A 20,536-nucleotide genomic window follows, 5' to 3' on the forward strand; every position below is an offset into this window, starting at 1 on the left:
GGTGTTTTCCCCATGCTCCCCATCCCCGTCTCCCCACTGAGCGCGGGAGGCCGCACTCCCCGCTCCATCCCCACCCAGGGGAGACACCCACAGGGGCCAGGGAACCCATCCCCGTCCCCCATGGGGATGGCGTTGAACAGGAGCAAACTGAAGTCCGGATCCCCTCCCTGAGCGCTCAGCCTGGGAACGAGGGCTGGGCTTTGCCTTGGTGAGTTTTTGAAGACCACCCGTACTCCTCCTCGCCGTAGATCCCATGCAGCCCCAAGCAGGGGTGTGAGTTAATGCCAGAATATTTGGGGCCTTCCTGCCCGGGTGGGCATCGTGGCTATGAGCACCAGTGCACGTCGCCTCTCTGGGTGAGCTTTGTGCTGGGACCCAGCCCTGTGGCGCTGGAATCGAGCAGCAGCGGCTGGGATGGTGCCGCGTGGGGGGAGCGGCTGCCCACCTCCACCCCCGCTGCGGTCACAGGGTTTGAAGGCTCTGGACAGCCCCGGGAAGCTGTTACCGTACATGAAATGATTTTCTTGCTGGTCGTTTCCTCTTCTTTCAGGGTCGGGTTAAGGACCCGTGGAAGGACGATGCAGTTGCGGTACGAACTCTAAATCGATGCTCTGCTTCCTTCTGCAGCTCTCTTGGGCTGCCTCTGGTGAAGCATTCAGCGGCAGGACTTAGTGCTTTGAATACTTTCCACTCAGTGAACAAAAAAAAGACAAGTTATTCAGCCAAAAACAGGAAACACATGGCCCAGGGCAGCGTCTCTGATTTGAGTACACCTGCTCTTATAATGAGCCCGGCAGCAGATATCAACTCCACTGCAGCAGAAGCTCCATGAACCGAGGCATGGGCTGCAGCGTCTGTCTCTGGCTGCTGATCTCTCTTGGCCGTGTTTGGGGTACGTACGTTTTCCTCTCCCTGAAATACTCAGTTTGGATTGTTTGGGGATCTTTGTCAGATATTAAGACCTTTAGAAATTGCGAGCTGTGTGCCGGGCGGTGGGGCGGATTGAGTATAAATATTCATATGAAAAATAAATGGCTCGCGACTCCAAGCTGGATGTGTGGTGCATCCCAAATATGCTCCTACTAGTCAGGCTGAGGGAGGAGAGAATGAAAGATGATGAATGAACAAAGACGGCGACGGACAATATGTAGCTGCAACAGTGAAGCGCTCTGCCGTGTGTTTTGGTGGGGTGTTAATAGCACTGAGCAAGTAATTTAGTACCAGATGTGAACTGGGGTACTTGAGAGGAAAGTCCTTGGCGGATTGTCTCACTCTCTGCGATACCAAGCGTCTTGGATCAAGAGGCGCCAGCGGGCTGGGAGATGGTAGCCAAGCAGTAAGATGTGTACAAGGCGAGTGGAAAGGGACTGGCAGTGGGGCCACGCTTGTTTTCCGGGTGCCCGGAGAGCCCTGGCCAGCCGCAGGCGGTGTCCTGGGGACGATGGTGTCCTGGGAGACTCACGGTGCTCCCGAGATGCTCCCAGTCAGGGAGCAAGGACCACTGGGACCTCCCAGGTCTCTCGGGTCCTCTCCTCCCGGCCCGTCAGCAGTTACTGGAGGATGTGGCAAAATTTGGTGGCAGTGAGGCTGTGCAACAGCGCTCGGGTGAGACGGGGCCCCCGAGCAGGCCGACGGGAGCTGTGACTAATCCCGACCCTCTTGGTGCCAGCCTGATGTCCGCTCGCCTTCCCTGGGGACCTGTGTGTCCCCGCGGCCCCGTGAGCCCTCTGCCACTGCGTCTGTGTAACTACCGGGTGCGAAAAGAAGGGCTCAGCCAGGAAACCGAGACCTTGGCAGAGCTGGGGCTTCTCCTCGGCTCTTCTGGCTCACTGTTGCTACAATACCTGCCTTTAAAATCTCCCTGGGGTTTTCAGCCTAGCCAGCACCCTGAAAGTCCCATGAGCCCAATACCTGACGCAAGGGCTGCTCCAGACCCCGCGCTGTGCCAGTGCCGATCGCTCGCCTCTCTCCAGCCCCTCTGCCTGGCCTTCGGCACGGATGGTTTCAGACCTCTTTGCATCTTCCTCCTGCAGCCTTGCTCCAGCCGAGTCGTCTTTCCCCCAGAGGAGATTCTCCACACCGGGGTAGAGGGTTTTTCTAACGTGATGTAAAAAGGGATTTTCCATTTGGTAATTAACAAGGAGCCTTAACTGCTGCATGTCAAAAATACGTGTTGCTGAGAAAATACGGCGTCCGTCTGCGTGCCGGGCTTTACAGTAAACGTATCAGCAAAAAATGTGTGAGGCACTGGGTTGGCTGGACCACGGGGTTTCTGCAGGATGATGGCTGTGTCCGCATGGCTGCTTCGATGCTGGGGAGATGTGGCCCACAGGGACAGCTCAGAAACTGCTGTGTTTCACGCCACGGAGGCGGAAAAAGTAAGCGGAGGCACTCACTTGGGATGGCAGCGGGGAGAGCGTTTGCTCTGTGGTTTTTACTGGAACGATAAGTGCTGCAGGAGAGGCAGATGTGGGGCTTTTCTCACCTGTTCTTCTGGGGCAGCTCCTCCTCTTTTTCTTTTTTTCTCTTTTTCTCTCTTTTTCTCTCTTTTTCTCTCTTTTTCTCTCTTTTTCTCTCTTTTTCTCTCTTTTTCTCTCTTTTTCTCTCTTTTTCTCTCTTTTTTATCTTTTTCTCTATTTCTCGTTTTTTCCCCTTTTCTCGTTTTTTACCCTTTCAGGGCAAATCCTCACCTCGATGGAAAGAAGTTGGTAGGAAATCTGGGGATGACATGGTAGGGTCCCTTCCAACCTCCCACAGCTGGCAGCAAGGGTGAGCTGGCACCTCTCCCCACGCTGTTTCCTACAAAAACAACTTGTTTGCCCAGGAGTGAGGGTAAATATGAATCACTGCCTGGCAGCAGAGGACAGGAAAGGGTTTGGGGGAGAAGATCCTCCCCTGTGGTCTCCAGGAAATCCGGAGGGTTGAGGAGTTTTGGGACACTTGAGAGATGCTTGCGCCCCTCTTCTTAAGAGCACTTTTCCATGACCACCAAGAAACACACCCAGGACCACCTCAACCAGGAGAAGGACGACCTGGGATTTACACCTGAGCCCACCTCCAGGAGGCTGCACTTCTAGTGATTTCTGTAAGAAACGTGCCACCAAAGTTTTCTGGAGCTGTGGCGCTCAAGGGAGGCAGGTGCCATGACACACACTCAGATGCAGGCTTTGGCCAAGAGCCACCAGCATCGCTTCCCTCTGGACTGCCCTGGTGTCACAGGGACTTCTCCTGACTGGTCTCACCACTGCCAGCACCCTTCTGCTGGTCCCAGCATCCCCACTGGACTGGGACCAGAAGTGTCTTCCCCTGCTTGAGGGAGCCCTGCTCCACGGGGTGACGTTTCACTGCGTTGGCTGTCATTGTGTCAGCAGAAAGCTCCAAGCCTCTGCTTTGAGAAAGCTCCAGTCCTGATTGAAATCCTTCAGTCAGGATTTGGCCCTTGCGCACAGCGGTGCCTGACGCAGGAGGACGCGGAGGCTGATGCAAAAGAAGCCTGGGAGGAAGAGCAGAGGAAGGCAACTCTTCCCCTCCGCCTCCTGAGCCAAGCCCTCGACTTGCATCTTTTGGTGTCGAGGATGTGGGGCTGAGAGCTGGAGGTCGCTCCTTTGGTTCTGGGGGATGGTCCTGTGGGGTGGGCACAGGGCAGAGCTCACACTGCGCCCTGATGTGCAGCGTGACTCGTGTTCCCACCAGCCGGCGACGGGTGGTGCATCCAGCGCTTGAAAACGCAGTTAGATAATTTGTTCAATTTTTGACCCATTTATCTCACACAACACAAACTGTCCCCGCTCTGCGGATTACCAGGGTGGGTCCAACGCCATCGCTGGCTACCGCAGCTCTGCGGGCATCCGCCCTCTTCTGACAGAGCCGGGATGGGGGGGGACACACGGTTGCTCCAAGTCCTCTGTGCCTCCCTGGCTGCCTCAGTCCTTCTCTCTGCTCTTCTCGCAGGCACGAGCCGTGGGGTGAGGGAGACGGTGCTGGGCACCCTGGGGAAAGCGACGATATTGCAGATCCCCCCTGAGCTCCGGGACCTCACCCTGCACTTTGGGGAAGCTGTTTGGAAGCGGGACACGGAGGACCCGCAGAGGAAGCTCGTCCTGCTCAAGTACTCAGACGGCAACTACACCAACTACATGCAGGGACGAGCTCACTTCCACAAGCTGGACTTCTCCCTGGAGATCTTGAACACCAGCCGGCAGGACCGGCAGCTCTACGAGTACATAGTCAGCAAGGGGCCGGAGGAGAAAGTCTGGCAGATCCAGCTGGAGGTGTACGGTGAGACACGGCGCTTCGGGAGAACTGTGCTGGATGCTCCCAGCCTCTTGCGGTGCTGGGAGCAGGTCTGGGAGGTGGGTGGTGGTCAAGGGGTGGGTGGGACATGCCCACCCTGATGTGCAGAACCCTCTTGCAGCCCTATCTGGGTACACCCAAGGAGCCTTTGGGTGTGTGCAGACCACGTCCCTCTCTAAGCGCTGTTGGCAGCGGGTCTGGGGCCAAATCGGTTTTTCTCCTGGGGGTTTAGGTGAGGACCAACAGGATTTCCCAGGCAGGGGCCAAGGCAATGTTTGCATCCTTCCCCAGACACAAACCTTTGCTCCCTCCTTCCCTCTCTCCAGAGCCGGTGTCCGATCCCAGCATCCAGATCCTCAGCTGGGCGCTGGCCAACGGCAGCTGCACCGTCACCCTCAACTGCACGGCGGAGCGAGGGGACAGCATCTCCTACAGCTGGGGCAGCCAGGACAACAGCACCTCAGGGCTCTGCCTCCACAACGGCAGCCTCCTGCACACCTCCTACCCCCTGCAGAACTCAAGCATCGCCTGCGCCTGCACGGCCAGCAACCCCATCAGCAGCCGGGTCGTCAACTTCAACTCCTCTGAGTGCAGCTACAAGCAAGCGGGTAAGTCCCCAGGCAAGCGCCCAGCCTCCTGGCCCTGCTTTTGCTTTGCAGGGGACGTTTTCACGCTGCTTTAGGCAGTGTCAAAGGGGTCTTTTGCAAGAAACGCGGCCGCTGCATCATCACCTGCTCAGGGTAGCCCAGCTCTTCCCGTAAAAGCTGTCTGCAGAGCTGTGGCTCCCACCTTCCTCCATGGCCAGCCCAGTCACCGCACTCGCTGCGCCCCAGTGCTCGAGGTTCATTTCAACTGCTGGGTGGCTTGGGAGGGGATAAAAAACCTCGCTAACAACTTCCCCTTCAGAGGCTCTCGGGGTAAAAGTCATGCTCTCTCTCACAGGGAATTTTTAGTGCTGCCTTGTGACGTGGGGGACTTTCACTGGGGCCAGGCAACGCAGTGGCCGCCCCTTTCCCCAGGGACCCGGAGGCAAAGTCACACCTCTGCTGGGGCTCTCGCAGTGACCTGTCCTGAGAAAACATCCCCGTGGGAAAAAAACAGTTGGGACTCTTGCTTAGGAAAGGGAGATGCTGAAATGAGATGCTCCAGGGGAATTTCAGGCTTGTTTCTCAGCCCTTCGCCCCAAAACCCCCTTGCACCATGGGACACCCCTGCATGGTGTCCCTGTTAGTGGTCCAGGAGCAGGGCCACCCCGTGTGCCTCCCCGCGGTGGGAGCCTGGCTGGTGGCTGGAGAGGCAGAGCTGTGTCCCAGAGCCCTCTTCCCACGCCCCTGCGACGCAAGGGCGTTGTCCAAAGGGGCTGCCTCCCCGCAGGCCTCTGTAAAGCCACGGAGATGTTTTTAGGGCTTTATCTGGCCCCGATCTGGCCCGCAGTTGTTTTTTTTTTATCGCTGACTGTTGCAGTCTGGAGGCGATTACAGAGAGCTCTGCTCAAGAGAAGCGTTTCCTGCCTCTTGCTTCCTGTTCTACCGAAATCATCAGACCAAAATTAGGTGAAGAGATGAAGGAAGAGTTTACCAGCCCACTGCTCAGCTCTGGGTGGCCCTGGGTCCCAGGGTTGGAAGCTGACCCCCTACCCTCTCTGCCTCCCATCCCAGGCGGCACTGGACTGAGGACGGAGCATCTCGTGTGGATAGTGGTGGTGCCCATCATCGTAGCGATGGTATTTATTGGGGTCTTCATGGCCATCCGTGTGGCCATGCCTACCGGTGAGTGCCGTGAGGGAGGGGTGCTGGGGTGGTTGGTGGTCTGCAGGTGGGGTGAGCCTTGCAGGGGGATAGAAGCTGCCCCCAGGCAGCCCTGGAGAATGGACCAAGGGGCTGATTCCTGCAGGCATCTTGTCTACAGAGCACCCTTGGGATGGAGTGAAACTTGTTTCTCTTGAAGCAGAGCAAAAGGCAGGAAGGAAACTAGCTTAAAAAAGAAAAAAAAAAAAAAAAGGAAAAAAAAAAAGAAAGAGAAATGTACCTGCAAATGATCTCCAATGCTTTACCCGGATGATGAGCTTCTGAGATCGTATTGCATGGTCCAAAGGGGAATTGGATGATCTCAGCTGAAATCAGAGGGAGCATCATCTCTCTGAGCTGTGCCCCCACCTTCCCATTCCCTGTGTAGTGACAGACTTGCAAAGCTGCCCTGTGGTGGCCCGAAATCCTTTGACCACAGCCGGGCAGCTGCAGCGACAGGGATGCTGTGCTGTGGACGGATCCAGCACGGGCTCACCCTGGCCCTGCCTTGGGGCACAGAGAGCAGGACGTGCCAGTGGGTCCCCCCCAGTCCCTGCTCCCCTGGCAGCTCTCAGTGACTCGTCTATCCCCCCTGCAGCTGGCCAGGAGCAGGAGCACACGCTGATTGCCGAGGACAGCGCGGTGCACACCATCTACTCCCAAGTGCAACGGGTGGAGGTGAGCCACGACCAGCACGACCCCAGCCGGCCTCAGTGCACGGGGGGAAAATTGCTCATCTAGTGTTGGAGCATCCTTTAAAGACAGGACCCCGAGCACTGCGGCTGGTGGGGAGCACCCGCACGATGCTGACGGGGTTTCTTGGGTGGGGGGCCTCTGGCTTTGGGCAGGAGCACCCAAAGGTGTGGGTCATTGCCTCCTGGCTGGTCCGCTGCACCCACTGTGAAGGGCTTTGGCCACTGGGTGTCAACAGAGCCCCATGACGGGCAAGGGAGAGGGTGAAATGGTGGCCGTGGTCTCCCTGGGGTCACCTATCCCTGCCGTTCCAGGAGTCAGCCTGGCTGCCGTTAATTTGGGAAGCGCTAGGAATAAGTTTGGGTGCTGCAGCTTCCCCAGCATCCCAGGGTGGCTTTAGGGACAGACTGTGTGGTTGGTTTTCCCCCTCGACCCCTCCCTGAGTCCTGCTCCATGCAAATGGGGAGGAAACGGTGGGTCCACGTAGGGTGGAGGGAGGGAAGGGCCCCGAGTTGCCGCTGCTCATCCTTTGCACCCCACGCAGAAGCAGAAAGGGGTCCCTGCCGCCGAGCGACCTTCCTGCACCACCATCTACGCTGCGGCCACCGGCCTGCCCCCGGACACGGCCCCAGCCCCCAGCAGAGCCCCCCGGCCCCCACACAGCCACCTGGCAGAGCCACCCACCCCACAGGGCCACCCAGCCATCTCGCAGGTAAGGGTGGCTGCTCCCCCTGGTCCTTGCCCCGTGCTGGGCATCAGCACGGGGCATCTCATGACATCCCCCCCCGGCTCAGCCCCCTCTCCGACACCTTGGCTTCCCTGCTCTTTGCTGCAGAGCCCCGACAAGGAGCCCACCACAGTTTACGCCAGCGTGATGATGCCCATGGCCTGAGCCTCTCCAGGCGGTGGGCAACAGCCCAGCCTGGCCTCTGCTCTCCAGGCACCAAACGTCCGCATTCCCAGCTAGAGGAAACCCCGTTCGTCCTTGGGGAACTGGGGCAAAACCCTCTGGCACGTGCCGACCACCGCTGAAGCCAAGCTGGGCCTGCGACGACGGCCGTGGAGGTGAGGGACAGCGAAACAAAGAGCAGGGCTGAAGCAAGGCAAGGAACCTCCCTGGGCTGTGGCTAAGGGTGGTCGGCAAGATTCTGAGCACTGGGAGAGGGGCTCTGCACGACCCCGCAGCTGGGGCATGAGCGAGAGGGAGAGAACTGTGGCCTCGAAGGGGAAGGGTCAGCCTGTCAGCCCCGCCATGCAGCACTGGAAAGCGTGGCTGGAGCAGGTTTGCACCCCTGACCTGCGGGTTTTCATCCCATGGCCCTATCCCGTGGCCTCGGCTTTGCCAGCAGGAGCCTCCAGACATCGACGCCAGTGACGTGTAGGGACGTGGGTTTGGCAGCAGTGGGGAAAATCAGTGGTTTTTTTTTTTTTTTCAACCTCTGGTCTGCAACCCGTTTCGAAACGCCTGGGCTTTGGCCCAAGCCATGAAGAAATTTTTGCAATCCCCTTGGGGCTGGGCCCAGCCCCAGCCCGACCCCCTGCACCGGGGCCACCGGCAGCCCGTGCTCGTGCCTGGGGAAGCAGCCGCGTCCCACTGCACTTTTCCATCCCCATCCTTTTCCACTGATGGCTCCGGGAACAGACAAGAACCTTCCAGGTGGATTATTTAAAGCTGAATTTCTGGCTGAGAGGGGGAGGCAGCCCCTGCCCGTGGCTTGGCCACCGTCTGCTCACAGTAACTCCTGGAGAATTACCCAGTATGGGGATGCTGGGGGTAGACTGGATGAGGGACCAGGGCTGTAAAATCTTTCCAACCCCCCAAGTTCGAGCTATTTTATAAACCCGACATAACTCAGCTCGTACAGCCGGGCTGATCTTGTGTGCTGCTCCTAAGCGAAAGGAAAATAAATTTACAGTAAAGCCTTTCGGAAAAATCTGCTGGAGGAGTGTGTCAGGGGTTGGATCAGGCTTTGGTGGGGAAGAGAAATCAGTGTTTTTACATCACCCTAACTTCCTCCTTTCGTTACGACAAAAAATCAGCTGAGCTGCTTCCTTGGAAAAGTCTGCCCACAAAGCAACCGCTTCCCCCAGGAAAGTTCAGGGAAGGGCAAGGTCATGTTTATCCTTGTGCCTCTAAAATGGTGTAAAAGCCCCAAATTCTCTGCTGGGCACTTGATGCAAGATGGAGCCCAGTGCTACCCGTGTTGGTCCCTGGCCACCTCAGTGTGCATCCAAACATCGCAGCCTGCGAGGGGACATCAGCTGCTCAACATCATGGAATGGTATGGGCTGAAACAGACCTTAAAGATCACCTAGTTCCAACCTTCGAGATTATCTAGTTCCAATATGGGGGAAAAAATCAAGTAAAAATGCTAAAATTTGCTGAGGAGCATTGAGCCACGGTGCTGCAGGCCCCCCGCCTGGTTCCCAAGTGATGGTTGGGGGAGGCAAAGGGGGGTCACAGGGTGGCTCATCCCCCAGGGTGTCTCTCTGCGCCTCTCATCTTACCGCCGTGCCAGGGTGTTGCAAAAGAGGAGCTGGTTTTAGGCGTTCAGCCGCGGTAGTGATTTGGTGTTGAGCCCCGATGCCAGTCCCTGTGCTAACGTATCCCAGCACCCAGCCTCTGGCACCCACGGAGGGGCGGCCGCAGCCCCCGCTCACTCGCTGGGGCAGAGGAACCAAGGCTATTTTAAAGCCCGACATCCCCAGCTTGTTCAGCACGCCTCCACCACCTGAATTTCAGTATGACGCCGGCATCATGCTACTTCCCAGAATAAACTCAATTAGGGAAGCGGCTGCTTTCCCTGTGGTTGTTGTTCAGCTGTCCCGTCTAGGGGAGATGGAGTTTTGGGGGGGATGGAGAGTTTGGATCTCAGCATCCCTTATGAAGGGTGTTCTGGTGATGTTGGTCCACGGTCACCAGCGTGCTCCTGGGTGCTGACCCGCAAAGGTCTCCACGATACCCTTCTCTTAGGGCTGGTTCCTGTAGGGGAGCTGGGACACTTGTCACACACAGCCGCGTTTGATGGTCTTTGTCCCAGCTGCCACACTCATCTTTGCTTGGAAGTGGAGTTTTTTCAGTTCAAGTGTTCATTAGACGTGTGGGATTTTGCTCCTGGTCCCAGCCACTTGATGTCACTGTGATGGTAATGCCATGGATGAAGCACAGTTCTCTCCACCCATCTAACCACGAGAAGTAAAGCTGCATGGGTATAGGTTGTTTCGATTTCCTTTTGCCACCACGATATGCAGTACGTGCTGGGTGCGGAGAGCCCCTCTCCGTGCGCCACGGGTCAATGGACAAGCTTTGGTGCCTGCTGCTTGCCCTCCTCCTCCTCCACCAAGCAAGTAAGTACAAGGTGCTCATTTTCCCTCGGTGGTGGAAGGGAAGGAGCCCATGGCGGGCTCGGGGTGGTTTTAGGGACTCCTGGGAGAGCAGGGACAGGGCTGGCATGTGTGGGACGAGCGGTGCCAGATGCAGCTCTGTGGGGATGAATTTTCTCCCAAGGATGTTGGGAAAAGCAGGGTGAGAGAGGCTCAGCATGACCTGGTGCTGGCCTCTCGCTCTCCTGTGGTCCCCCTTTGCTAACGACTGAGAGCACCAGATCTCAGCTCCGGCCCGGTATCTGCTGACATATGTGCACGGGCCGTTGAGTTTGCTGTTCTGCGTTCAGGGTCTGTGCCTCAGTGTGTTGTCTCCAAGTTTTCCATGCTCCTGCAGTTTTGTCGTGGGGTCTTTAGGGCTGTTTGGAACAGGAGACACTTTCTACCTCTTTTCAGGCAAGGGGAAATGGGCAGAGATGCTTGGTCTGCTCTTGGCCCTTCCCCGCAGGCTCGAGGAGGGTTTTGCTGCTGCATGAGCCCCCCATATCTGTTGTTTTAGCAGAATTCCCTTCTATCTCCCAGAGCCAGCTTTCCTTCTCTGTGGCTGCAGATGCCTGTTCTCAATGTCCTGGAGGTGTCCCTGTGGGGTCAGGCATGGGGGACCAGAAATGCAGAACCTCGGGGAGAGGTGGCAGCCTCGGGGGTCTGGCTGCCCAGCTGAGCCAGGATCAGTTCCCTTTCCAGGAATGGGGGAGGAAACCTCCGTCCCCAGCCCAGACAAGGCAGCACTGGTTTTAAAAATGGAAAGCAGACAAAATAAGAGGGAAATATCTTCTTCCTCCTCAGAAGAAGGGAGAAGCAGCTGCACATTTGGGGCAGAGGCAACCTGTTTTCCTGCCTGCTTGTGTAGATGAGCTTGTCCTTTCGGTCTGGTGATGAAAGGGAACCTGCCTGACCTTTCTGAGCCGTTGCAAACTCGTCCTTGCTCTTTCATTTTGCACCTCAAGGCTCTGTCCCTTGCACCCCCTTCACACGTAGGAAGCAGCGTAGGTGTCCTGTCGCTGTGGGGGAACCTGGTGCTGCTCGCTTCACGAGCCCTTGCGGGGTGTGAAAGCACGTGGCCTCCTGAGGGACCTCAGCCCAGAGCTTCAGAGGCAATTAGTTTATTTCAAATAAAAAGGAATCCCCTAAGTCCTGCAATCACCCCGTGATGGAGCGGTTCCTCGGTGCTCTCCGCCTCCAGCGTCGGTGATCCGGTGTGCACCCCCATCCCCAGGGATGCCCCAGAGGTTTTGGGGGAGGCGGCAATGTGCGCTCACAGCCCAGAAAACCTGCGAGCTCCTGGGCTGCATCAAGAGAAGTGTGGGCTGCGGGTCGAGGGAGGGGATTCTACCCCTCTGGTGAGACCCCCCTGGAGCACCGCGTGCAGCTCTGGGGTCCTCGGGGCAAGACAGAAGTGGACCTGCTGCAGTGGGTCCAGAGGAGGCCACGGAGATGATCGGAGGGGTGGAACAGCTCTGCTGTGAGGAGGAGCTGAGAGATGGGTTGTCGGGAGAGGAGAAGTCTCCGGGGAGACCTTACTGTGGCCTCCCAGTGCTTAAAGGGGGTACAGGCAAGGTGGGGGCAATCTTTTTAGCAGGGCCTGTTGCGATAGGACAAGGAGTGATGGTTTTAAACTAAAAGAGCTTAGATTTGAATTGGATATAAGGAAGAAATTATTTAGGCTGAGGTTGGCAAGACCCTGGCCCTCCCCAGAGAGGTGGGAGATCCCCCATCCCTGGGGACATTCGAGGTTGGGTTGGATGGGGCTGTGAGCCACCTGGTCTAGTGGAAGGTGTCCCTGCCCACGGCAGGGCGGTTGGACTGGATGGCCTTCAAGGTCCCTTCCCACCCAAACCATTCCGTGATTCTATGCCTTCACCTGCAGCTGAAGAGTGTGCCATAGCACAGGGGGCTCTGGCCCCTGTAGATCAGCCTGTCTGCGGCATCACGCTGTGACTGCAGCGGGTTGAGGCTCTTCTCTTTGGCCAAGGCTCTTCTTTTCAGCCAAAGGCCTTCCCCGAGCCCTCCGGCCTCCTCTGCCAGCCAGCCCCCAAGCTCACTGTGCATCCTCTCCTGAGCACGTTGCCTTCAGCCCGGCTCCTCTCCCCCAGTGTGCGCCGACAACGGGACAGAGGTGAGCGGGGCCGTGGGCAGGTCCGTCACCTTCCACCTCCAGAGCCCGGATGGAGAAGCTGCAGCCTGGAGCTTTCGCAACGACGTCATAGCGACGGTGAAATTCGGCAATCCTCCTGAAGTCACATTTTTTGACAACAACTACAAGTCGCGCTTGGCCTTCCCTGAGGATGGCGGCGCGCTCACCATCTCCCAGCTGAGGATGGACGATGCCGGTACCTACACCGCGAGGACCTCAGGGGGAAAAACAAAAACCGCCTTCACCCTACACGTGTACAGTAAGTGCCGTTTAGCGTCGGTGGGATTTTGTTGTGCTTTGTGCTAAATGGGGGGCGATTTCCTGACAGCCCCCCACTTCCCCCAGGGGAGCTGGCGGTGCCGACGGTGACCTGTGTGGCACAGAACTGCTCGGTTGGCGACTGCCGCTACACCCTGCACTGCGCTGCATTGGGCTCCGGCTACGGCACCGTCTTCTACAGCTGGAGTGTGGGGGGCTTGCCGAGGAGTGAGGGGCCCACGCTGCTGGCGGAGGAGTTGCCCACGGACGAGCTGCCGCTCACGTGCACAGCACAAAACCCCGTCAGCAGCCGCAACGCCACCGTCGTCTCGCCCGCTGCCCTCTGCGCAGGTAACAGCCGTGGAAAGATGCACGGGTGGGTGGCGGGGACGGGCCGTATCCTGCACCCCGTGGCGCCAGCTTTCCCCCGAGCTCTGCCTTGGCGTGCAAAGAGAAACGCAGAGCCCCGACACCAGCATCGACCCTCTCTCCCTATTCTCTCCCCTCACTCCCCTACCCCAAAAGCCACCCGTGAGGTCCCCGGAGGGCAAAGGGATGTCGGCGGGGGCAGCCAGGGCCGTGGAGGGGCTGGGGGGGAGTCTCCCAGCCGCTGCTCTGTCTGCCAAGCCACTCGTCCTCGTGCAGCGTGTCGCCTCTTTCCCATGTTGGACTGTGTTATCCTGAAATGAAGGCCCCTGTGAAGCAGGGAGGGGCTCAGTGGGGTGTTGGAGCAGACATGTGCCCATTTCCCACTGCCTCTGATGCTGGGAAGGGGCAGATATGTTTTGGGATGTTGTTGCCAGACCTTCTTCTCTTTCAAGGCTCCTACTTCAGCAGACAGGCTGGAATCGTGGCTGCATCGGTGACCGTAGCCATAGTGCTTTTAGCAGCGGTTATCTTCGTGATCTACTGCAAATCCAAAGGTGAGCTGCTTCCCCGGCGGGCGACCGTCCCGTCCCTGCAGACCTGACAAGCAGGAGATGGGACCGGAGAGGGGAGGACCAGCCAGCCCCGGTGCCCCGGGGGCTGCGGCAAGGTTTGGTTTTGCTGCCGCTGCTGACGGGAGCCCCGTGTCGCTTCTCCCCCAGGCTGGACAATCTTCCACCTGCCTGCAGCCGAGGTTGTGGACACAGGTAGGACTTTGGGGCCCCCCCAGGCGCTTTCCTCCCTCCCCCTTTTTCCTGGTGGAAACAGCCTGGTCGCTTTAAAGATCAGGAGGGAAATTATCCCCTGCAGTGGCTTGGTACGAGCGTACCCCGGCTCGCGGGACCCCAATACCTCCCTGCGCCCCCACCCTGTGCACATGGAGGCGAGTGGAAGGGGGTGATCCCAGGCCATGCCGCGGTGGCTGAAGCTGTGCTTTCCCCCAGTCTCTTGCTGGAAAACCTCGTGCCAGCCCACCAAGAAGGAGCCGGTAGCGCAGCCGTGAGATCACCAAAGCAAGAGGGATTTTGGGGAAATGATAAGAACTGGCAAGAGACAACTGGGGAGGGGGTGTGGGGGGGATGGGCAGAGACAAGCAACGAAGGATCGTGTGCCCCGTGGCCAGAAACAACCCGCCTGCAGCACTGCTGCCTGCGATCGCTGCCTGAAACAGCTGCTGCCGCTTTCCTCGGCGCTCAGGGCAGAAACCAGAGGCTCCTGCAGAGGTGGAGCAGCGCGACAGCAGCCGCAGGGACGGAAGCTTGCCCTTGGGATCGCTCCGGGATCAGCTCCGCTAGACTCGGGAGTTCAGGCTGCGCGTTCAGCTGAGAAACCCAGTGGAAGAAGAGAGCGCTGGGCCCGTTCCCGTCTCCTCTCCCTGACATTCAGGGCTGTTTTGTGATGGGACACGCCGTGCCCGTCGCTGCTGCAACTGAGCCAAGGCCCAGCAGAGGTTTCGCTGGCTTTTTTATGTGCATCTTTCCTTGTTTTCATCAACTGAAATAAAGCTGACACGAACGCTGCCTTGTGTTTTGCATTCGCGTGTGCCCGCGCGGGCTATCGGGGTGCACCCAGCACCACGGGCTCCTCCCAGTCGATAATTCGGATCCAGCTCTTCCATCGGGAACCGTGGGCAAAACCTCTCCCTGAAGCGCTTCTCTCAGCAGAGGCTGAAGGCTGCATGGCTGTTCCTCTGTGGGGCTGGCAGCAGCACTTCAAATGAGAGGCACTGACATTTTGACCCAAAAATGAAGGATTTGAATCCTCTCCCCCCTCCTCTCTCGATGAGCCAAAGAACGAGCTGATGCCAACACTTTCCTGCAACGGTGTCTACGTATGAAGGAAGACAAATGCGCACCACCCTGCAAAAGCAGCCGGGGATCTTATATTTAAATTAAAAAAAAGCTGATTTTCACTAGCAAGTCCCTTCGACCTGGAAGCAAGCGCCCTGCTCCCGCAGCGGCCGGGGCAGGAGGGACGGTGGGATGAGAAGCGATGCTCCCCTCGGCCCAGACTCACAGAAAATGCCTCCAGCAGCTCCGAGGGGCTGCCGGGTGCTGCAGCTGCTGCACAGCCAGGCTTTCACCCGAGCCTGGCCCTCTGAGCCGGGATTCCCTCCAGCCCTCAGCCAGGAGCATCCCGGCAGCACTGCGGGTCACGCAGGGGACGCACCGCAGCCCCTTCCCGGCCGCGGCAGCCTGCTCCCTCGCTGACCTTCCACTTTTTTCTCCTTGCAGAGGCCGGAGCAGAATACATGACGGTGTACGCCCAAGTCGGCCCTTCCCAGCAGGTGAGTCCGTGCAGGCTCATCCCTGTCCGCCAGGCGCGTGGCTGGACCGGGCTGCGCAGCCGGAGGGTCCCCGCGCGGGACGGGGATGGCCTGGGGGCCACGTGGCGGGGATGGGGAGGAAGGACGGCAGCTGGACAGCCCCTGGGTTTGTCTGCTCGTTCCTCCTGGGAACTTGGGCTGGCCCAAGAGCAGCTGGCCCGGCCACAGCCACCTGCCTGCACATCCCGGTGCATCACCAGGGTCTCTGTCCTCAGCCTCACCAAACTTGGCTTCTTTGGCTCCCCCAGCCAGCCCTGAGCCATGGAAACACCTTTTAAAACCTTCTCCACAGATGCACATGGAGAGTATCCCTAATGCTCGACATGGTGACCCTAAGAAGACACCAACCCCCGATGCGGAGACCTCCAAAACCATCTATTTCAGCGTCCAGGCTGTGGCCCAGGTGAGTTGGCGCTCACGGCCATCTGCCCCGGAGGGGCTCCAGCACTGAGAAAGGAGATGGGCAAGACCTCAGGGTGAGATGTAACCCCTAGAGCGAGGGGCACGGACAGATGGGTCCTCACTGGGCTTTCTAGGGGTTCAGATCTTCAAGCCCAGCCCGTGGGTCCCCTCTCTTTCGCCAAGGGAGGGATCGGCTCCCGCAAGCCCAAGCCAAGTTTTGTCCCTTTGCAATTGCAGACGGATGATGAGAAGATGAGCAACAGCCGGGAGTAGGATGAGAAGAGCGTCTACTCATCGGTCAGCCACCCAGACCCCGCGGCGCAGCCCCAGCACGGCTCCAGTGCATCCATGAACCTCCTCTGAGCACGGCGCTCCTCTGTGCCCGGCCTCTGCCCGTGGGGTTCCAGCATCCCCCCCTTCCCTCCCCGCCGCTCCTGCCTCCGATTCACCCCTCGGCAGTGGTCCCCGGCCAGCGATGTGAGGATGTAGGTGCCCTGTAAGCGCAGACTCGTCTGGCGCAGGAGCTCTGCCCCTGTTTTGGCATCCACGCGGCATTTGGGCTCCTTTTTCGGCCCTCTCTGACCAGACCAAGCAACATGGACCAAAACTGTGGCTGCAAGTCCAGCCCTCCCAGTGCAAGGACACGAAGTGACGGGATCTGCCCTGCAGCACCTCGGGGTGTGGAGCCTCAGGAGGACTTGAGGAGCCTCTTAAAGCCCTTTTTAACTGTTTTCTTCTTGCTCTACTTTTAAACTTGGCAAGTACTCTGGCTGCTTCCTTCGGTTGCTAAACCAAGAGAGAGCAAAAATAACATTTGGTGGTAGGAAGCCGAACACAGCAACACACGCGCCTTGGCCCGGGCGCATACGCCCAGGCTGCTGCGGTTTCGGTGCCAGCTGCTTCCTCGGTACTCGCTGCTCCTGGGCCTGCCGGGGACCTTCCAAACCTTGCAGGGTGCCAGCAGCACGCTCAGCACCGCTTTGTGCCCTGAACGAGCAGCTCGCCCTCCTCTGAGATGCTGCAGGGTCGTGCCCAGGGTCCAGGGGCAGGAGGTGGCCCAGGCTTGGGGGCAAACAGGACAAGGAACTTGGCTGGTGCTGTGCTGCTCCGCTCCCGCGGCGGGTTTGTGCAGGCGGTTTTATTCTGCGATGAAACGTTTGCATGATGTGAAGTGCTGTGTCTGCGGAGTGAGGTGGCTTCCCGGCAGAGCTGTAGGGAGGAGAGCAGCTCTCCGAGCCCCGAGCGATGCGCGGATGCTGCGCGGCTGCATCCCACCGGGATGCGTCTCCTGCAGCAGGGTCTGCGGGGGTTCACCCCGAGCTGGGACTTACGAGGACGTGGATGCCCAGCGAGCAGGACACGGGGCACGTCCCCACCCTCCCTGCTCCCCAAACCTGCCCACAGCCAGAAACTGGGTGAAACACACACATTGACATCAATTTTCCGGTGCCGCCGGACAGACAGACGCCGCCTGCGCTGGGAAGCCTTGCTGCTTCCCCCTGCTCTTTGTCTTGTCTGTGCAGATAGTAAATTATTCAGGGATGAAACCGGAGATTTCTTTGAAGTGCCTGGCACAGGAGAGCCCTCTAGGAGCTACTGGAATAAAAATGCAAGACACATCTGAGCTCAATTTCTGTCTGCATATTATTTTGGGTGAAAACAGTCCATTAGTGACGAGCCCGTGGAGTAATTTGTTTATTCTCTGCATTTTCACAGTATGTGACAGGCTTGTTTTTGAGTTCCTCAAATTCACGCTGATCAATTAGAAATACATACCTCAGTGGGTCATGCATTTTACAGAAAGATTTGCCTGTGTGACACCAAATCCGTCCTTGCAACTCCAATCCCCAGCCTGGACAGGGCTTAAAACAGGGGTGATGGCAGCAGGGCCTGGCCCGACAGGAGCTGGGGCAGTGCTGGAGCGTCGCCTCCTCCTTGGCCCACGCTGATGGCTGGCGGGGCTCCATCCCTTGCCCCCACCACAGCCCCAGAAATGACCCGCTGGGATGTTTTCTGGCCATTAATCACCCTATTTCAGTGGCGACACCTTCGAGCTCACAGGAAGGCGTTGGTGGGGCAGAAAGGGGAAGGAAGCCATTGCAAGAGGGGGAGCGGCCGTGGAAGGCTCGGTGGAGCAGAGGAGGATGGAAGCAAGAGGTGTCGGGATGCGGTGGCTCTGCATGGCAGTGCTCTGCTCTGGAGCTGGTGAGTGGGGCTGGGGGGGTGGAGCGTAGGGGCTGGGGTCTCCCCCAGTCCCTGAGGCTGGAGGGAGGAGGAGGAGGAGGAAGAAAGGATGGTGTAAAGGCAGCAGGTGTAATGCCACAACGTCTTTCCAGGGGACCTTTTGCAGCGGGGCGGGATGCTCGCCCGGCTGTTTCACGGGAGGTGAGGCTCAGGCCGCCTGCTCTACCGCTTGGCTTGGGTCTGGCTCGAGTGCAGGGGCAGGACTGGGGGTTCCCGGGGTCTCCCAGCGCCTGGCTGTGCCACCAACCCACGCCCTGGGCTCCCCTGCTCCTGCCCAGCCCTTTGCTGGCCAAGCGGCAGGGATGCTCGCTGACCACCCGGCCCCTTCCATGGCCCGGCTATGGGCTGGTTCCCTTGGGGACCCCCTTTCGCCACCCGCCCGTGCTGACACCGCTGCCAGTTGCCCAACCCCCGGGGGGGGTTGAGGTCAGCGTGACGCCACCCAGCAGCGCGTGGCCGCGCATGACTTCCAACAAGCCCTTGGACTCGGTCTCCCTGGCATCCACCGCGCCGCTGCCACCGGTAGCACCTTCTTCGTTGGCGAGGATTGGTCGCGGTGGAGCCGTGCAGGAGAGTGGTGGGAACCCAGCCGCTCGCCACCCTGGCAAGATGTGGGGCAGCAACGTCCCCCCAGCCCCACATCTCCGTCTCAAGCCACCTGAGGCCGGCGGGACGTGGATTAGCCGTTTCTTGCTCCTACCTGGCCTTTCCCTGAGGCTGAGCTCCTGCTGCAGGACCACGGTGGGGCTGGGGCAGCTCCCAGCTCTGAAGCTCCGTTCCTGATCCTTCTGGTTGGGGGAGGCATTGACAGGCATTAACGACCCTTGTTGCCAGCTCTTGTCCTCCAAAAAGAGGAGCCAGGAGACCAGAGCACCACGCAGTGTGACAACACCTCAGGGCCCACGGGAGACCCCACCACAACCACCGGGGATGTGGACAAGCTGACGACATGGCCAATGGTCACCTCTACTGCTTCTTGGACCGTGGACCCCATCACCACCCCCGTGCTGACACGAGCAGGCCCCACAGAGAACAAAACCCGTGAGTCCCACGGAGAGAGGAACAGATGCAGCTGGGGGCTGCGCCACCATCCCAGAGGGTCTTGCATCCCCCTCAGAGCCCCCTCCTGGTGCCTGCCATCCCCCCCCCCCAGCCACCTTTGCGGGCAGCATGCCCACATCTCCTGTCTTTTCCCCTAGAAAACGCATCGGCTGTTCCCATCAGGTACTGGTCCCCTGCCATTTTTGTGGTGGTTGCTCTGCTCGTGCTCTTCTTGACCTACCGGAGGACCAAGGGGGAAGGTGAGGTACCCCACTGGGCCACCAGCATCTCCCCCCTTCCTGGGTTAGCAGGAAAAAGTGACAGCCATCTCGCAGCCCACATCCTCAAAGCAGCAAGAAGTGCTGCAAGACGTCAGTTATTCTGGTGCGGCTCGATAAGGGGGGGGGGGCGGATTCATGCTGGAGTGGCGGGGGGGAGGCAGGATCAGGCCCTTGCACCAGCCAGAAACCGCTTTGGCCACGGCTTAGCCTCATGGTGAGGCTTCTCCCCTTGCTCAGATCTGCCTTTAAAAGCCCAGAAGTTTAACGCATAACTCCCTTTTCCGCTCAGTTTTGCATCTCCCGGGGCCAGCTCTGCCCTTTTCTCCCCCCCTGGGGTTTTAAAACAAACCTCAAGCTCGAGGGTTTTTGTGTTTTTTTTTTTTTTTCCCCCTCCTGCTAAGCAAACCCAAAAGCTCGCCAGCTCATCCCCCTCTTCCCAGGAGGGTCTTGTTGGGCTTTTTTCGACCCCGCTGTTGTAACGCCTGTGTCTGCCCTGGCCCGCAGGGACCCAGGACCAAGCCACCTCTGCCAGCGACTCGTCAGGTGAGACACGGTCAACCCAAGCCCCGTGAGGCCGGGAAATCACACCCCGCCATCGCTGACCTGGGCTCAGGGCCGTGACTCACATCCCAGCTCCTTGCGTTGCAGATTTGGGAGGCCTGGACGACATCGCTATCCGTGACACCACCCCGATAAACCCCACTCCCCAGGTAAGCCCGGCTGACGAGGATCCTCTCATCAGCAACGTGTGAGCTGGGAGGGCTGAGAGCTGCTTTCCTGCCCCTGTGTGGCTTTGGGCAAGACCCAGCCTTGTACCTCAGTTTCCCCGTCCACCGCAGCCGAGTGGCGCAGGGGAGGTGAGGGATGAGGATGCTCAGTGCAGCTCCTCAAGCAGCCGCCACCTCTCCTGCAGGGGGAGAAGAAGGGGCTGGAGGAACCCTCTCCACGGCACGCTGAAACCACCTTCTGTGAGCTGGGCTCCCCCCTGCCCCAGGTATTTCACACCAACGGGGGGGCTGCCAGCTGAGCCCCTGGGGAGGGTTCGTAGCCCCCCCCAGCACCTGATTTTTCTTCTCCCCAGCCTGATATCCCCACAGCCACCAGCGGTCCCCATTGCTCTGGGGAGCCTGGTGCCGACTGAGGGCTCCTGGGGGAGCCCAGTGGCTTCCAGACACCCCCAGAGAGCACAAGGCCACCCTCGAGGGGCAGCGTGGGGACTGAGCCGGGATGATGCTCCCAGCCGGGGGCCACGCGGCAGCTGGGGACC

At 59.0% G+C, this 20,536-nt stretch overlaps 3 protein-coding genes across 3 annotated transcripts; all 3 read left to right on the forward strand.

Moving 5' to 3' along the window:
• Window positions 1–828: 828 nt before the first annotated feature.
• Window positions 829–7,665, forward strand: LOC104343497 (signaling lymphocytic activation molecule). The gene is made up of 7 exons (XM_086478212.1): window positions 829–892; window positions 3,952–4,278; window positions 4,620–4,901; window positions 5,952–6,062; window positions 6,679–6,758; window positions 7,318–7,485; window positions 7,621–7,665. Exons 1-7 carry the CDS (start codon window positions 829–831, stop codon window positions 7,663–7,665), a joined length of 1,077 nt encoding a protein of 358 aa, XP_086334338.1.
• Window positions 7,666–10,099: 2,434 nt separating this feature from the next.
• Window positions 10,100–15,976, forward strand: LOC104351667 (SLAM family member 5). Its single transcript, XM_086478213.1, has 8 exons — window positions 10,100–10,121; window positions 12,251–12,550; window positions 12,637–12,900; window positions 13,371–13,472; window positions 13,638–13,682; window positions 15,210–15,262; window positions 15,594–15,704; window positions 15,887–15,976. Coding segments are annotated over exons 1-8 (966 nt in total). The 5' UTR covers window positions 10,100–10,120.
• A 1,851-nt stretch (window positions 15,977–17,827) lies between these two features.
• LOC147413530 (uncharacterized) lies at window positions 17,828–20,377 on the forward strand. Its single transcript, XM_086478496.1, has 6 exons — window positions 17,828–17,908; window positions 18,782–18,988; window positions 19,147–19,248; window positions 19,774–19,812; window positions 19,918–19,979; window positions 20,183–20,377. The coding sequence occupies exons 1-6, from the start codon at window positions 17,848–17,850 to the stop codon at window positions 20,294–20,296; spliced, it is 585 nt and encodes a 194-aa protein (XP_086334622.1). The 5' UTR covers window positions 17,828–17,847; the 3' UTR covers window positions 20,297–20,377.
• Window positions 20,378–20,536: the final 159 nt, after the last annotated feature.

This window comes from Leptosomus discolor, chromosome 26 (assembly GCF_034619465.1).
Source record: "Leptosomus discolor isolate bLepDis1 chromosome 26, bLepDis1.hap2, whole genome shotgun sequence".
NCBI lineage: Eukaryota > Metazoa > Chordata > Aves > Leptosomiformes > Leptosomidae > Leptosomus > Leptosomus discolor.

Bases quoted from the DNA above. Each gene is read 5' to 3' on its own strand.
- LOC104343497 (XM_086478212.1), top strand. From the start codon at position 829: ATGAACCGAGGCATGGGCTGCAGCGTCTGTCTCTGGCTGCTGATCTCT. The intron at 4,902-5,951 runs GTAAGTCCCCAG...CTCCCATCCCAG, and splicing joins GTGCAGCTACAAGCAAGCGG to GCGGCACTGGACTGAGGACG. The intron at 6,063-6,678 runs GTGAGTGCCGTG...TCCCCCCTGCAG, and splicing joins CCGTGTGGCCATGCCTACCG to CTGGCCAGGAGCAGGAGCAC.
- LOC104351667 (XM_086478213.1), top strand. The intron at 12,551-12,636 runs GTAAGTGCCGTT...CACTTCCCCCAG, and splicing joins CTTCACCCTACACGTGTACA to GGGAGCTGGCGGTGCCGACG. The intron at 15,263-15,593 runs GTGAGTCCGTGC...CCTTCTCCACAG, and splicing joins AAGTCGGCCCTTCCCAGCAG to ATGCACATGGAGAGTATCCC.
- LOC147413530 (XM_086478496.1), top strand. From the start codon at position 17,848: ATGGAAGCAAGAGGTGTCGGGATGCGGTGGCTCTGCATGGCAGTGCTC. The intron at 19,813-19,917 runs GTGAGACACGGT...CTTGCGTTGCAG, and splicing joins CTCTGCCAGCGACTCGTCAG to ATTTGGGAGGCCTGGACGAC. The intron at 19,980-20,182 runs GTAAGCCCGGCT...CCTCTCCTGCAG, and splicing joins CGATAAACCCCACTCCCCAG to GGGGAGAAGAAGGGGCTGGA.